Source organism: Sander lucioperca, chromosome 13 (genome assembly GCF_008315115.2).
Source record: "Sander lucioperca isolate FBNREF2018 chromosome 13, SLUC_FBN_1.2, whole genome shotgun sequence".
Taxonomy (NCBI): domain Eukaryota; kingdom Metazoa; phylum Chordata; class Actinopteri; order Perciformes; family Percidae; genus Sander; species Sander lucioperca.
The window spans coordinates 26,369,814-26,387,217 of record NC_050185.1 but is presented as its reverse complement, the minus strand read 5'-3'; the positions used below and the strand labels follow the sequence as shown (position 1 = coordinate 26,387,217).

Sequence of the window (17,404 nt, the reverse complement as noted above, 5' to 3'; positions counted from 1 at the left end):
GCAAATTGTCGCCCCGGTATTTGGGTCCATTTATGATCGAATCCATCGTCGATCCCTCTGCTGTCTGGTTGAAGCTGCCACAGGCTATGAAGATCCACCCTACCTTCCATGTGTTTCAACTGAAACCTGTGTGATTTTAATATCCATGTGGACGTTGACAGCAATAGCCTTAGTACTGCTTTCAACTCATTATTAGATTCAATTGGTTTCAGTCAGAATGTGCATAAGGCCACACACTGTTTTAACCACACCCTCGACCTTGTGCTGGCATATGGCATTGATATTGAGGATTTAATAATATATCCGCAGAATCCTGTATTATCAGATCATTTCTTAATAACTTTCAAATTCTTACTACCTGACTATACAAAATTAGATAAAAGCTTCTACACTAGATGCCTATCTGACAGTGTGATAGCTAAATTTAGCGTTACCCGTGGTTAACACTTCATTAATAGATATGATCAATATGTCTTTGTTAAAAGGTTATGTACCTCAGTCATTTAAAGTAGCTGTGATAAAACCTCTTCTTAAAAAACCCACTCTCGATCCTGAGGTCTTAGCCAACTATAGACCTATATCTAACCTTCCCTTTCTCTCGAAGATCCTTAAGAAAGTAGTCGCTAATCAGTTACGTGACTTTTTACATAGGAATAGTTTATTCAAGGACTTTCAGTCAGGATTTAGAAAACATCATTGCACACAGACGGCACTAGTGAAAATTTCTAACGACCTTCTAATTGCTGCTGACAAAGGACTTGTCTCCATACTTGTCTTATTAGATCTTAGTGCTGCATTCGACACTATTGACCATACCATCATGTTACAGAGACTGGAACATTTAGTTGGCATTAAAGGAATCGCACTAAGCCGGTTTAAGTCCTATTTCTCTGATCGATCTCAATTTGTTAATATCAATGATAAATCCTCCAAGTACGCTAAAGTTAGCCATGGCGTTCCTCAAGGCTCAGTGCTTAGACCAATTCTATTCTCCTTATATATGCTTCCTCTAGGCAATATTATTAGGAAACATTCAATTAACTTTCACTGCTATGCAGATCACACCCAATTATACTTGTCAATCAAGCCAGACGAAACCAATCAGTTAGCTAAACTTCAAGTGTGCATTAAAGATATAACAACTTGGATGACCTACAATTTTCTGATGTTAAACTCAAACAAAACTGAAGTGATTGTGTTGGGCTCCAAACACCTCCGAACTTCATTATCTAAAGATATAGCTATTCTGGATGGTTTTGCCCTGGCCTCCAACACTACTGTTAGAAATCTAGGAGTTATTTTTGATCAGGATTTATCCTTCAATGCCCATCTAAAACAAACCTCATGAACAGCCTTTTTTCATCTTCGTAACATTGCCAAAATTAGGAATATCCTGTCGCAAAACGATGCAGAGAAACTAGTCCATGCATTTGTTACTTCTAGGCTGGACTACTGTAATTCCTTACTATCAGGATGCTCAAATAAGTCCCTTAGGACTCTCTAGCTGATCCAGAATGCTGCAGCACGTGTTCTGACAAGAACTAAGAAAAGAGATCATATTTCTCCTGTATTAGCTTCTCTGCATTGGCTTCCTGTAAAATCCAGGATTGAATTTAAAATCCTTCTCCTGACCTACAAAGCTCTAAATGGTCAAGCACCATCATATCTAGAAGAGCTCTTAGTACCGTATTGTCCCACTAGAGCACTACGCTCCCAGAAATCAGAGCTACTTGTGGTTCCTAGAGTCTCTAAAAGTAGGATGGGAGCCAGAGCCTTCAGCTACCAGGCTCCTCTCCTGTGGAACCAGCTCCCAGTCTGGGTTTAGGGGGCAGACACTGTCACCACATTTAAGAATAAACTGAAAACACTCCTCTTTGATAAAGCATATAGTTAGGGAGTGAGGAGATCCAGAAATGCTTGCTACTAACCTAGCTCTAGTCTAGCCCTAGTCCTTATGTTCCTTTTCCCAGCGTTTTTCGTTGGATCTGAATGGCACCTAGAACTTGGTTTCAGCTGTCGCCGTGGTCCTGCTTCAGTTCACCCTGCTACGCTCCACGGTGCCCTGCTATGACATTAACTACTATGACTACTATTTCTTAGTCACTGTTCCATTATCATTATTGTGACTATTATTTCCACTGTTCAGCACATCCCCAACCGGCATCGCCAGACACTGCCTACCAAGAGCCTGGGTCTGGCCGAGGTTTCTTTCTAAAAGAAGTTTTTCTCATTACTGAGGTTTCTTCCTAAAAGGGAGTTTTTCCTCGCCACTGTCGCACTGAATGCTTGCTCTTGGGGGAACTACTTGAATTGTTGGGGCTTTATAATTTATAGAGTGTGGTCTAGACCTACTCTATCTGTAAAGTGTCTCGAGATAAATATATAATAATATAAATAAATTGAATTGAAATTGAATTGCACAGGCGTGGCCGTTCATTCCTGCACAGTTACCTGCACAGCTGCAGCGCATTCCATGATTCACCTCAGCAGTACGTATGCCCAGGCTGATCACCTCATCGGTGCCAGATCGTTACAACTACCCATGTGGTAACTTGACTTGAGTGTCCTTAGCTTGTTACTAGTAATCTCTGTTCCTAGTGGTACTGTTAACATTGTGTTCCTGTGTCCAGATTCCGCTCTGGACCTGCTGCTTTCTCTCCTGTGACCTGCTGTGCTGATTTCCCTGCTGTGTTGCCAGCTCCACACTGCTCTGTCCCCGTCTTCCACTATTGGATTCCTCCGTAAGTCAGAGTGGACTTTCCTCTGCCTGCCCACCTCAAATCTCAGTCCTGCTTTGGATTCGACACGGCCTGCCCGCCTCGAGCTTTGGTCCTGACCTGTATCTATCCTGCCCTGGCTCTGCCTTCATTGTTCCGTTAAGTACAGACTGTTCATTAAAAACACCTTTGAACTGAAATCTGAGTTTCGTGCTGTTGTCTCTGTGTTCAAGCGCACAAGCGCAACAGCTATATTCGGAAAAAAAGGCCTTATTCTAAATATCCAACCGGAATATGCTGTTTACATTTCCTGAATCAGATGTTATAATCCAATTTCAATATTGTATAGTCAGTGAATTGTTTGATTTGTTAAATATATCATGAAGGGATAACATGTGTTTAACATGTGGTTAAAGTTATGTTACATATATGTATGAATGCTAGAATAAAGATCAAACTCTCAAATGAATCTCAACTTAATGATTTTGATTATTGTATTTACAGTTATACCAAACAAGCCTTCTTTATAAAAGTAAATAACAGGAAATAAGTCACATTTTGGAAAAACTTTAACATTCAAACCAAGTGAGAACTCAGCTGAGATGGACAATCTCCTGTTGTGTGTTACCTGTGTAAAATGGAAACATATGTGAAACCAGCTCAACATAAGTTCTTCCAAGGTCTTTAATTGCATAAACACAAACATAGAGGATTGGAGTGCATAAAAGCTCACATCCATCACAAAGTGACACAACTACTGTAAGTGCACATGTAGTGTCCACCTTTCCCTCCTTTTACATTTCATTCTTTGAATGAACAGCTTCTCTTTTGAATCAAATGCCACATGTAACATTCCTACTTTTTGTAGGGTTAATGGTTTGGGTCAATATTTGTGACTCAGGTTATCATCATAGATTGTTCACTGTTAAATTCATCAATTGTTGACTTCACATGTTGTGAATAAAGAAAAGAAAATAAAAAATAGCTGAAAATAAAGAAAAGAACACAATTTTCATGTTTGTAAAAAAAAAAAAACCCTCTAGATTTAAAGTGATGGAATAACTATTTTCAGGTGGAATAGTTTTGACAAACACTTGAGTATTTCTTGGGATTGCAGCCCATAGATAACAGGGTTGAGGCTGCCGGGAACAACGTTAAAGAGAATGGCTGAAATCTTCCTGTACTCTGGGAACTGGGGGAAGCGATGAAGGGCGATGGGGATCAGCCCACTAGCAAGCATGATCAGATACAGGCACAGATGAGTGCTGCAGGTCTTCAAGGCTTTACTGTTCAAAGATTTGCTGTTACTAGTCAGACAGGCTGCTGTGATATTAGAATATGTGAGAATTATACTGCAAATAGAGGATGAGAGCAGGATGACAGTGAAAGCGAGGCCATAGACGTTATTGATGAACACATCCTCACAGGAGAGTTTAAAGAGCGAGGGATTATCACAGTAAGGATTTGTGATCAGAGTCCTGCATCGGTTCAGCCGTATAGTCAGACCGAGCAGAATGGCCACCAAAACAAAGGACACTCCCCAGGCAGAAACTGTCAGCTTGATCACCATTTTCCCGTTCATTATCGTAGCATATCGCAGGGGATTACAGATGGCCACATATCTGTCAAAGGCCATAATCATGAGCACTGTGTGTGAGTTGGTACCGAACATATGTGCGGTAAAAGCTTGCATCAGACACTCATAGTAGTGAATAAGGCGCTCAGAGGGGGGCACCAGGATGTCTGCGAGCACCCGTGGAACCAGGAGAGAGTTTCCCATGACGTCATTTATTGACAGGTTACAGAAGAGGAGATACATCGGCTGATGGAGGCTTCTATCCGTCCATATCAAGATCACGATGCCCACGTTGGCAATTAAGATGAACACATAGGCCAAGAGCAGAAATAAGAAGACAGGGTACTTGTTAGTGTTGGTGACCATTAACCCCTCGAGCTGAAGAGTGAGGCTGTTGTATGTATAGTTTTCCATCTGAGCTATACAGAAATAAAATGAGAGAGAGAGAGAGAGAGAGAGAGAGAGAGAGAGAGAGAGTGAGAGAGAGAGAGGATAATAATTAATGATATACTTTACATACTGCAATAAACAAACTGGTAAAAATGTAAATTCTACAACAAAAGAAAATCACACACTGCTATGAAGACAATATTCTTGAGCAATATGAAGGCGCTCTTTACCCTTTCAGTCACAAGAGTAGATGGACAAAGTACTCGAAGGCTTTACATCAGTGGAAATAGTAATCCCACAATAAAAAAACACGCTATTACATGTAAAAATGTACCAAAGTAAACAAAACAGGTAGTAGCAAATGTGTCAAAAGCAAAGGTAGGGAAGATCAAACTCTTGCAAAATTGTAAATTACTGATGCAGAAATAATGGTAAAAGAAAAAACGCAACAGCAATATCAAGTTCCACAACACTTTAGCCCCGTACTGCTACAGAAATTACTTTTCTCTAGCATTGCAACCTTTACATTTAGCTGCACTAGAATCCAGTTGGCACCAGTGAAACACCAAACAGGTGAAAAAAGAGATTACATATGTATATAACGTTCATACATTTGTTTGAACTCCCACCTTCTTATTTAAATTATGGAAATGTGAAAAGTGCCTCATTTTAAACACCCTTCCCTGTAACAATTTAAATCAGAAAACCAACAATACGAACCTTTCTGTCTCTCTGTCTTCTGGCCTTCTCTACAGGCAGTCTTTAAGTTTTATAAGCATTATTTCATCTGGGAAAACACTGATCATTACCTAAGAAGCATTACGTAATCTTCATGGGATTAATGAAAACTGTCAACAAGCTTGTTAGGTAGAAGTTCATTATAAAGTTATTGTGTTTTGCCATCTTATAATTTTAGATGTTGGAGCACATAGACCACATACACATCTGTGACGACGTATCAGAGCCATAGGTACAAAAAATAAAACCCAGCACACAACAATTTTATTTGACATTTTAGTTAACTATAAGCACTTGAATTGAACATCTATCTGAAGGCTAAACCGTCTCATTGGTAGAGGAGGCTCATGATCAGCCTGGCCTGCGTTTGTAGGCAACATGCTTTGGAGCAGGGGCGATTCTAGGATGAGACCTTTAGGGGGGGTCAACCCCTGATGAGAATGTGACACAGATACAGTGCCTTGCAAAAGTGTTAACATGCATGCATGTTGGAGCTTCGCAGGGGGCGAGCCGACACACGCACACACACAAACACTGGCGCACACACCAGACGCCAGCCACCACGTCACTTCTGTTTACTGTTAGCTAGCTTATAACTCAGGCTAATTAATTAGCTAGTAAGTGGTGATTTTTGGCAGCCAGCCTTCCAAAGGATAGAACAATGAAATGTTAACCGATCATTAACCACTGACCGACAAGCAGGAAACAGAGTCTCAGTTCACCTGTCCGGGAGGCTCTGACACATTTTCCGCACTCCGTATCCGCAGACAGCTGTAGGCTTATACCGGTTAATGTTCTGTGCATCGTCAGACACATGCAGCCACTTTCCTGAAACCATTTGAGACTGACTAGTCCACAGCAGCCCGTGGCGTTTATATCCGAGCCTTTCTCCACCGCCTCCACCTGCAGGTTGTCAGCTGTGTGGTTTGGAATTAAAGTGAGAAAACAGGGCAGAGCAACATGGCGGATATCGCTCATGTACATTTTTTTTTTTTTGACGACGTAGTAAAGGCGGCAGGCATGTGTTACTTAGGCGGCCGCCTTAACTGCAAAGTGCTGTGGGAAACCCTGATGGAACTTAACCTGACACTTTTTGCGCTTCAGCAGCGCAAGGCTGCCGGCCCAGATGGCATCAGCCCCAGGGTCCTGAAGACCTGTGCCAGTTAGCTGTCTGGTGTTCTCCAGTATGTCTTCAGCCTGAGCCTGAGCATGCAGAGGGTGCCGCTGCTGTGGAAGACGTCCTGCCTGGTCCCGGTCCCCAAGAAGTCGACTACTACTACTACTACTACTAGCTACTAGGTGTGAAGCTGCAGATGATGGGTGTTGGTGCGTCCACAGTCTCCTGGATCACTGACTACCTGACAGACAGACCAAAGTTTGTCCGCCTGGACCGTGTTCTGTCTGATGTGGTGGTGAGTGGTACGGGGGCTCCACAGGGGACTGTGCTGTCTCCTTTTCTGTTCATCTTATACACCACAGACTTCCAGTACAACTCAGAGTCATGTCACCTACAGAAGTTCTCTGATGACTCTGCAGTTGTTGGGTGTATAAGGGATGGAAAGGAGGGAGAGTACAGAGCGCTGGTGGACAACTTTGTGGAGTGGGCTGGTAAGAATCACCTGCTGCTGAATGTGGATAAGACCAGAGAGATGGAGATTGACTTCAGGAGGAAGGGAACGGCTCCGCAGCCCCTTTGCATTCTGGGTGGAAATGTGGACATGGTTGAGGAGTACAGATACCTCGGTGTCAACATCGACAGCAGGCTGAACTGGAAAGTCAACAGCACTGCTGTTTACAAGAAGGGGATGAGCAGACTCTATTTCCTGAGGAAGCTGAGATCCTTCAACGTGTGCAGAAAGATGCTGGAGATGTTCTACCAGTCTGTCTGGCCAGCGCTCTGTTCTCCTCTGCCATCTGCTGGGGCAGCAGCATCGGAGCCAGCGACACAAACAGACTGAACAAACTGATCAGGAAGGCTGGCTCCGTTATTGGCTGCAAACAGGAGACATTTGAAGCTGTGGTGGAGAGGAGGTCACTGAACAAACTGTTATCTATCATGGATAACCCCGACCACCCTCTCCACCCCACATTGGTCCAACAGAGGAGCACCTTCTCTAAGAGGCTCCGACAGCTTCGATGTCGCACGGACCGCTACAGAAAATCATTCCTACCACAGGCAATAAAACATTTTAACACTTCATCTCTGAGTGTTAGATAAGGCTCATACATCACAACTACACTGAATGCACCTTGCACAGCCTTGCACAATCATTACCAGTGGAACAGTTGTACATTTTTACTCCCCAACTTGCACATTAAGTTTATCTATATATCGAAACAGTTGTACATTTTACATTTCATTTCCAAATTGTATATATTTTTAAATATTGCTAGTGTATTATTCTATTATTATTTCATGTATATTTTTTTTCCTATTATTTAAGGTTTACTCTGTACGTGTGCTGTGTGTCTGAACTTTTTGCTGCTGCAACAATGTTATTTCCCATTTTTTTGGGATCAATAAAAAATCTATCTATCTATCTATCTTTATAAGTCACAGTTATAACGACCAATTTGACACAATGTTCTAACATTCAGCAATTTTACTTACATTTCAATTTGGGTTCTAATCTGTGCCATGAAATTACCAACTTCTTCTTTGGGGACTACCAATGTTAAACTTCACAACCACACTCCTGCTCTTCCTCTGACAGATTAGATAGGGACTCAGCCAAAGAGTCTGGCACAACCACCTCTGATTGGCCAACACTACGTTTCTGTTAACCCTTTCCTTGACAGGGTTACTACTGCTGTACACAGGGAACATACTACTACTACTGCTGTACACAGGAAACATACTACTACTACTGCTGTAAACAGGGAACATACTACTACTACTGCTGTACACAGGGAACATACTACTACTACAGCTTTACATAGGGAACATACTACTACTACTGCTGTACACAGGGAACATACTCCTACTACTACTGCTATACACAAGAAACATATTACTACTACTACTGCTATACACAGGGAACATACTACTACTACTACTGCTATACACAAGGAACATACTACTACTATTGCTGTACACAGGGGACATACTACTACTACTGCTGAACACAGGGAACATACTACTACTACTAATACTACTGCTGTACACAGGGAACATACTACTATTACTACTACTGCTATACACAGGGAACATACTACTACTACTGCTGTACACAGGGAACATACTACTACTACTAATACTACTGCTGTACACAGGGAACATACTACTATTACTACTACTGCTATACACAGGGAACATACTACTACTACTGCTGTACACAGGGAACATACTACTACTACTACTGCTGTACAAAAGGAACATACTACTACTACTACTGCTGTACACAAGGAACATAATACTACTACTACTACTACTACTACTACTGCGGTACACAGGGAACATACTACTACTACTACTACTACTACTGCTATACACAGGTAACATACTACTACTACTGCTGGGTTACAGGTGCATAGCATCAGCAACAGACACACAGGATATTAAACATATTTCAAAGGTCATCTCCAGCAGATCCAGGGACACTGAAAGGTAAGTATACACTCGTTGATTCTTTAGCCCTTGTTTCTTTTTCAGGTGTTGTACGAGAAGTAGCAGGCGAACATCCACTCCCGGCAGAAGCTGGCAGAGCATCATGTAGGTCTCCTGCTTTCGTGCTGCATGAGTCGCCAGATAGATTAACAGCTAAGTGATCTTCACCCACTGGAGCATCAACCGGTATGGATATGTTTCTCCCCTCGTTCTCTGAGAAAGTGGATTTAGGATTGATGTTTGATCTGTGTAAATCTTCAAGTTTCTTTGTCTGGCTGTTCTCTGAACTACTCGTATGGAATGTCATCCTCTGAGTTACACTGATCATTGACATCATAAGACTGTTCAACTGACTTACATGTTCGTGGTCTGCGTAATTTTGGCAAATCTGGCTTTTCAACACTCAGTGGGAGAAAACCACAGGGAAGTAGGAGGTCTCTGTGAAGAGTCCGCAAAGAGCCTTCTGTGCTCTCTGGTCTGAGGATGTAGACTGGAAGATCCCCAGCTTGCTTCACCACCACATAAACATCTGACTCCCACTTGTCGGCAAGATTATGTTTGCCGCGCAGGCGGACAGCTCTCACCAACACTCTGTCGCCAGCCTCTAACTTAGAGGCATTGACGTGCTTGTCGAATCTTGCCTTGTTCTTTGCTGCTATCTTTGTGGCATTTTTCTCCAGAGTCCTGGAATGTGTTCATGAACCGTACAAACAGTTCCCTTCCCATCTTCAATGGTGGCAAATGCAGAGTCTAACATTTGCAGATAAGCTGTAGGGGATGCTTCAGGACCAAGATGTCTAACAACATCAGAAGCTGGGACAAGAAGACTCTCAAGGATTTTCCTTATTTTCTCAAGATCAGAAACAGAAACATCTTTCATCATCAAATAAACATGAGACCGCCAAGTGTTGTAATCAACCTCACTGTATGGTCCAGGGATTTTCCCAGAGAAAGCTCTCAACCTCAGAGTGGGATGAGAGTGTGATGGTTTGTCTTCGCTCCTCACAATGTGCTCCACCACTACCTTTTGCACCTCAGGTGGGTAGAGTTCACTGGGGCTCAGAGTGATGGGTGTCTTTGAGTTAAAGGAAGGAGCAGTTGTTCTCTGATTAACATCCAAGAGATCAAGCTCGATGAGAGAGGAAACATCAACCAGCCGTTGTGATGGAACGTCATGCTGGCTGGGCTCTGCAGCCTGCTCAACTTCCTGTAGGTGTTGGAGGGAAGTAGGATCCTCACTGGATCCAGCACCCTCAATAGACTCCTCTATTTGGGACATTACCTCCTTTAACACCTACTCAAAGTCCTTTCCACTGAGCTTGGCTATTTCTTTGAGCTTGTCAAGGTAAGTTTGTGTGACATTGCTGCCTACTTGTTGTGTGTAGACACTTGCAAGGGCTCGAACATAGTAGGTGATATCAGGACTGTCTGGAAATGGGTTAGTGTAAGGCAAAAGAGGTTCTAATGCTTGTACAGCAGAGCCGTGGTTATACTCTACTATCAGGTTTGTATGAAACTCTGTAGTTGGGTCATGTATCTTTACAGTCCTACTGATTGAACCATACTTTTTCAAAAAGTCAAAAATGTTTTCATCTTTCTCTGATCCTGTCAACCCACTCACTAGGACTGCATTTGGAAATTTGATGCTCAATTTATCAATAATATCCATTTTCTAGTGGTGTGTCAAATTATAATGCAGTAAACAAAAGCAGTTTGTTCCAGGTAATTGTTTGGCAATGAACTAGGCTCCTGGCTGGCTTGCCAAATTTTATGTAACCCTTTAGAGGTGGGGAACAGAAATGTATAATAATTATTTATGGCCAGTGGGATCAGAGGTTCTATGTTCGACTACGGAGCCCAGGATTAACCAAACAATACACCAGGGATGACACACAGTTGTACTTTCTTTGAGAAACAAAAATGCTTCCCTTTTTAATACATGGATTGGAAGGATAAGCCAAAAAACATAAAAATTGCACTCTTCAAATGACACAAATCTTACCCGGGTAAGTTGAAAAATAACCTGACCGATGTGTTTTCTTCATGAGGGAGACGTCAGATCTCTCCGACTGCACTCTCACAGGTCCAGGGATCTACACTGGATTATTTCAAAGAGTTTTTAATCAGTTTTAACAGCTTTTATTGCAATATCTTCACGAGGTAGGTATCGTTCTCGACGCGGGGTTTGCTCTCTGTTCACAGTCAACAGTCCGAGCTTCTTCCTGATTGGCTGACAGCACGTCTCCAACCCATCTCCTTCAAAATAAACTTCCTATTTATTTTCTCTTTATCTGAGTTGAATTGCTTTTTAGACAAATGTCAGTTTTTAATCTTTAACATTAATAACGTACTTCATGAATTTACTTTTTAATATAAATGTAGCTCTTTTAATATAGATTTTTAACATTGGTTACATATGGGTCAGCAGTTCTTTCCCATCCTGTTTTTGTTCTCTCCCCTTTTCCCTGTGTTTCTGTCTGTTTTGTTTTGTCTCCACCTAGAAGTTGCAAGAGATGTGACTACGAGGAAGTAGGTCAAGGGGCGTGGCCGTTCATTCCTGCACAGTTACCTGCACAGCTGCAGTGCATTCCATGATTCACCTCAGCAGTACATATACCCAGGCTGATCACCTCATCGGCGCTAGATCGTTACAACTACCCATGTGGTAACTTGACTCAGTGTCCTTAGCTTGTTACTAGTAATCTGTGTTCCTAGTGGTACTGTTAACATTTTGTTGCTGTGTCCAGATTCCACTCTGGACCTGCTGCTTTCTCTCCTGTGACCTGCTGTGCTGATTTCCCTGCTGTGTTGCCAGCTCCACACTGCTCTGTCCCCGTCTTCCACTATTGGATTTGTCCGTGAGTCAGAGTGGACTCTCCTCTGCCTGCCCGCCTCGAATCTCAGTCCTGCTCTGGATTCGCCATGGCCTGCCCGCATCGAGCTTTGGTCCTGACCTGTATCTATCCTGCCCTGGCTCTGCCTTCATTGTTTTGCTAAGTACAGACTGTTCATTAAAAACACCTCTGAACTGAAATCTGAGTTTCGTGTGGTTGTCTCTGTGTTCTGGGTCAAAACCGCAAGCACAGCAGCTATATTCGAAAAAAAGGCCTTATTCTGAATATCCAGCTGGAATATGCTGTTTACATTTCCTGAATCAGATTTTATAATACAATTTCAATATTGTATAGTCAGTGAATTGTTTGATTTGTTAAATATATCATAAAGGGATAATATATGTTTAACATGTGGTTAAAGATGTTACATATGTATGAATGCTAGAATAAAGATCAAACTCTCAAATGAATCTCAACTTAATAATTTTGATTATTGTATTTACAGTTTTACCAAACAAGCCTTCTTTATGAAAGTAAATAACAGGAAATAAGTCACATTTTGGAAAAACTTTCAAACCAAACCAAGTGAGAACACAGCTGAGATGGATGAACAGAAGGATCTCCTGTTGTGTGTTACCTGTGTAAAATGGAAACATATGTGAAACCAGCTCAACATAAGTTCTTCCAAGGTCTTTAATTGCATAAACACAAACATAGAGGATAGGAGTGCGTAAAAGCTCACATCCATCACAAAGTCACACAAGTACTGTAGGTGCACATTCCGTCTTCCCTTCTTTTACATTTCATTCTTTGAATGAACAGCTTCTCTTTTGAATCAAATGCCACATGTATCATTCCTACTTTTTGTAGGGTTAATGGTTTGGGTCAATATTTGTGACTCAGGTTATCACCATAGATTGTTCACTGTTAAATTCATCAATTGTTGACTTCACATGTTACTTCACACAGCTGAAAATAAAGAAAATAATACAATTTTACAATTTTCATGTTTGAAAAAAAACCCTATAGATTTAAAATTATGGTATAACTCTTTTCAGGTGGAATAGTTTTGACAAACACTTGAGTATTTCTTGGGATTGCAGCCCATAGATAACAGGGTTGAGGCTGCCGGGAACAATGTTAAAGAGAATGGCTGAAATCTTCCTGTACTCTGGGAACTGGGGGAAGCGATGAAGGGCAATGAGCATCAGGCCAGTGACAAGCATGATCAGATACAGGCACAGATGAGTGCTGCAGGTCTTCAAGGCTTTACTGTTCAAAGATTTGCTGTTACTAGTCAGACAGGCTGCTGTGATTTTAGAATATGTGAGAATTATACTGCAAATAGAGGATGAGAGCAGGACGACAGTGAAAGCGAGGCCATAGACGTTATTGATGAACACATCCTCACAGGAGAGTTTAAAGAGCGATGCATTATCACAGTAAGGATTTGTGATCAGAGTCCTGCATCGGTTCAGCCGTATGGTCAGACCGAGCAGAATGGCCACCAAAACAAAGGACACTCCCCAGGCAGAAACTGTCAGCTTGATCACCATTTTGCCGTTCATTATCGTAGCATATCGCAGGGGATTACAGATGGCCACATATCTGTCAAAGGCCATAATCATGAGCACTGTGTGTGCGTTGGTGCCGAACATATGTGTGGTAAAAGCTTGCATCAGACACTCATAGTAGTGAATAAGGCGCTCAGAGGGGGGCACCAGGATGTCTGCGAGCACCCGTGGAACCAGGAGAGAGTTTCCCATGACGTCATTTATCGACAGGTTACAGAAGAGGAGATACATCGGCTGATGGAGGCTTCTATCCGTCCATATCAAGATCACGATGCCCACGTTGGCAATTAAGATGAACACATAGGCCAAGAGCAGAAATAAGAAGACAGGGTACTTGTTAGTGTTGGTGACCATTAACCCCTCGAGCTGAAGAGTGAGGCTGTTGTATGTATAGTTTTCCATCTGAGCTATACAGAAATAAAATGAGAGAGAGAGAGAGAGAGAGAGAGGGGGAAATAATTAATGATATACTTTACATACTGCAATAAAACTGTAAACTGGTAAAAATGTAAATTCTACAACAAAAGTAAAACACACACCGCTATGAAGACAATACTCTTGAGCAATATGAAGCCGCTTTTTACCCTTTCAGTCACAACAGTAGATGTAAAAAAGGACTCAAAGGCTTTACATGAGTGGAAATAGTAATCCCACAATAGAAAAACACGCTATTACATGTAAAAATGTACCAAAGTAAACATAAAACAGGTAGTAGCACTAAAAGTGTACTCAAAAGCAAAGGTAGTGAAGATCAAACTCTTGTAAAATTGTAAATTACTGATGCAGAAATAATGGTAAAAGGAAAACACAACAGCAATATCAAGTTCCACAACACTTTAGCCCCGTACTGCTACAGAAATTACTTTTCTCTATCATTGTAACCTTTACATTTAGCTGTACTAGAATCCAGTTGGCACCAGTGAAACACCAAACAGGTGAAAAAAGAGATTACATATGTATATAACGTTCATACATTTGTTTGATCTCCCACCTTATTTAAATTAGTTTACCACCCAAAGCATTTCACATTTGTGCCATTAAAAGTGAACTCCTCAAACAAAATGTTCATTTACATGTAGATGCCTTGCAAACATAACATCTTGAAAACCAACTCTGATAATTCTGTTCATACGTGAAATGTGAAAAGTGCCTCATTTTAAACACCCTTCCCTGCAACAATTTAAGAAAACCAACCATAAGAACCTTTCTGTCTCTCTGTCTTCTGGCCTTCTCTAAAGGCAGTCTTTAAGTTTTATAAGCATTATTTCATCTGGGAAAACCCTGATCATTACCTAAGAAGCATTATGTAATCTTCATGGGATTAATGAAAACTGTCAACAAGCTTGTTAGGTAGAAGTTCATTATAAACTTATTGTGTTTTGCTATCTTATAATTTTAGATGTTGGAATTAGAGCCCTGCACGGACCAAAAACTCCAGCCCTAACCCGGCCCTGGCCCGTGGTGTTCAAGCCCTACCCGACCCCATCCCGACAACACCTGCAATTTTTTCAGCCCGAACCCGACCCGACCCGAGACCAACATCAATCACTTTTAAGCTCTCTCTGACGGGCGCTCTCTGATGCACGCTGTCTCTGCTACACACGCAAAAACACACGTCACACGCTACTAAGAGGTAAACTTTTATTATAGGCCTGAAACATCATGCCCAAAAATATTGGACAAACTGTCTATTACACAGAAGCATAAACATGAAGGGAGAATATAGTGCTATGGGATCAAACCGCAAAAATAAGTAAATAAACGGCCTACCTTTGCTTTTCAGTAACTGAACTGAAGAACAGTGTTCAAAACAATGTCCAAAAATAACTCTTCGCCAACTGGCTAATGTTAAATAAAATTAATAAAATAAATAAAAATCCGTTGAACTGTGTGTGTAGGGTAGGCTGCTACATACAGTGGTCATCATTCAGTTTATTCACAAGTGCTGTGAAGAAAAAGAACAGCATCCATTGTTGAAGGCTTCAGAGATGTCCTCCTCTCCTCCAACGTCCTCCGTGCTGTGCTGAAAACGCATTCGCTACTACTGCTGCTTGCAGGTATGCTCAACACATGACGGGCGAGTCTTGACAACAAAGGATGTTTGACTCCACCAACCCAGCATCGACATTTTTCCAAAATGCAGCTTTTCCCGAGGTATTCTGAACTTTTATCAACTCCCCACGATCCAACTTCTCATTGATGCCCTGCATGGTCAACTGTCAGTGTCACCTGTTTAATGCACGTGAGTGACGCGCGTTGCATGTGCGTGTATGCGTGTTGCGTTTGTGTTACTTTCTTAGGCGATGTATAATATTTATAATATAATCAATATAACAATATTTCATACACACTTTCTGACGTGTGCTCTGCTGCACGTATATTATGGGCACAATGAGGAGAGAAGCTAAAATAAGCCCGAGTCCGACCCGAGCCCGATCTGTAAAAAAAAAAACGGCCCGAGGCCGGCCCGAATGGGCTTAGCCTGTCGGGCTCCGTCGGGCCTGCAGGGCTCTAGTTGGAATACATCGACCACATACACATAAGTGACGACGTATCAGAGCCATAGGTACAAAAAATAAAACCCAGCACATACCAATTATATTTTTATTTTTAGATAACTATAAGCACTTGAATTGAATATCTATCTGAAGGCTAAACCGTCTCATTAGTAGAGGATGCTCATGATCAGCCTGGCCTGCGTTTGTAGGCAACATGCTTTGGAGCAGGGGCAATTCTAGGATGAGACACTTAGGGGGGTCAACCCCTTATGAGAATGTGACACAGATACAGTGCCTTGCAAAAGTGTTAACATGCATGCATGTTGAAGCTTCACACGGGGCGAGCCAACACACACAAACACTGGCGCACACACCAGACGCCAGCCACCACATCACTTCTGTTCACTGATAGCTAGCTTTTAACTCAGGCTAATTAATTAGCTAGTAAGTGGTGATTTTTGGCAGCCAGCCTTCCAAAGGATAGAACAATGAAATGTTAACCGATCATTAACCATTGACCGACAAGCAGGAAACGGAGTCTCAGTTCACCTGTCCGGGAGGCTCTGACACATTTTCCGCACGCCGTATCCGCGGACAGCTGTAGGCTTGTACCGGTTAATGTTCTGTGCATCGTCAGACACATGCAGCCACTTTCCTGAAACCATTTGAGACTGACTAGTCCACAGCAGCCCGTGGCGTTTATGTCCGAGCCTTTCTCCACCGCCTCCACCTGCAGGTTGTCAGCTGTGTGGTTTGGAATTAAAGTGAGAAAACAGGGCAGAGTAACATGGCAGATATTGCTCATGTACATTTTTTTTTTTTTTGACGACGTAGTAAAGGCGGCAGGCGTGTGTTGCTTAGGCGGCCGCCTTAACTGCAAAGTGCTGCGGGAAACCCTGATGGAACTTAACCTGACACTTTATAAGTCACAGTTATAACGACCAATTTGACACAATGTTCTAACATTCAGCAATTTTACTTACATTTCAATTTGGGTTCTAATCTGTGCCATGAAATTACCAACTTCTTCTTTGGGGACTACCAATGTTAAACTTCACAACCACACTCCTGCTCTTCCTCTGACAGATTAGATAGGGACGCAGCCAAAGAGTCTGGCAGAACCATAGATATAGAACAATAGATATGACATGACGTCATAACAAATGGCATAACTGTCCGCCATCTTACTAGGGTACTGTTTACAATTGTCACCTATGGCAGCAAGTATGGTTATCAGCTGTGCAGCACCTAACTCCTTTACCAGAAGGACCGAAGAGACCCAGGAGGCTGGCATCACTTTCCACATGTCAGTAGGAGTAGATAAAGTATTTTTTCTCTTCTTTTTTAACTATAAATACAGAAAAGTTGGTGAACTAGCTAGCTAGCTAGTTACGTTACCTAGCAACTGTTAACGGACCGGCTGTGATGTCAGTTATTATTGATTGCTAGCTAGCTCTTAACAGCATTTAT

At 42.0% G+C, this 17,404-nt stretch overlaps 2 protein-coding genes across 2 annotated transcripts; both read right to left on the bottom strand.

The window, feature by feature from the left end:
* Window positions 1-3,762: 3,762 nt before the first annotated feature.
* On the bottom strand, window positions 3,763-4,710 carry LOC116060369 (putative olfactory receptor 52L2). Its single transcript, XM_031313905.2, has one exon. It carries the CDS (start codon window positions 4,705-4,707, stop codon window positions 3,763-3,765), a length of 945 nt encoding a protein of 314 aa, XP_031169765.1. The 5' UTR covers window positions 4,708-4,710.
* Window positions 4,711-12,899: 8,189 nt separating this feature from the next.
* On the bottom strand, window positions 12,900-13,841 carry LOC116060393 (putative olfactory receptor 52L2). The gene has a single exon (XM_031313924.1). The coding sequence runs from the start codon at window positions 13,836-13,838 to the stop codon at window positions 12,900-12,902; it is 939 nt and encodes a 312-aa protein (XP_031169784.1). The 5' UTR covers window positions 13,839-13,841.
* Between the last annotated feature and the right edge of the window lie 3,563 nt (window positions 13,842-17,404).

Excerpts from the sequence above, each read along its gene's own strand:
- LOC116060369 (XM_031313905.2), bottom strand. The coding sequence starts at position 4,707 with ATGGAAAACTATACATACAACAGCCTCACTCTTCAGCTCGAGGGGTTA.
- LOC116060393 (XM_031313924.1), bottom strand. The coding sequence starts at position 13,838 with ATGGAAAACTATACATACAACAGCCTCACTCTTCAGCTCGAGGGGTTA.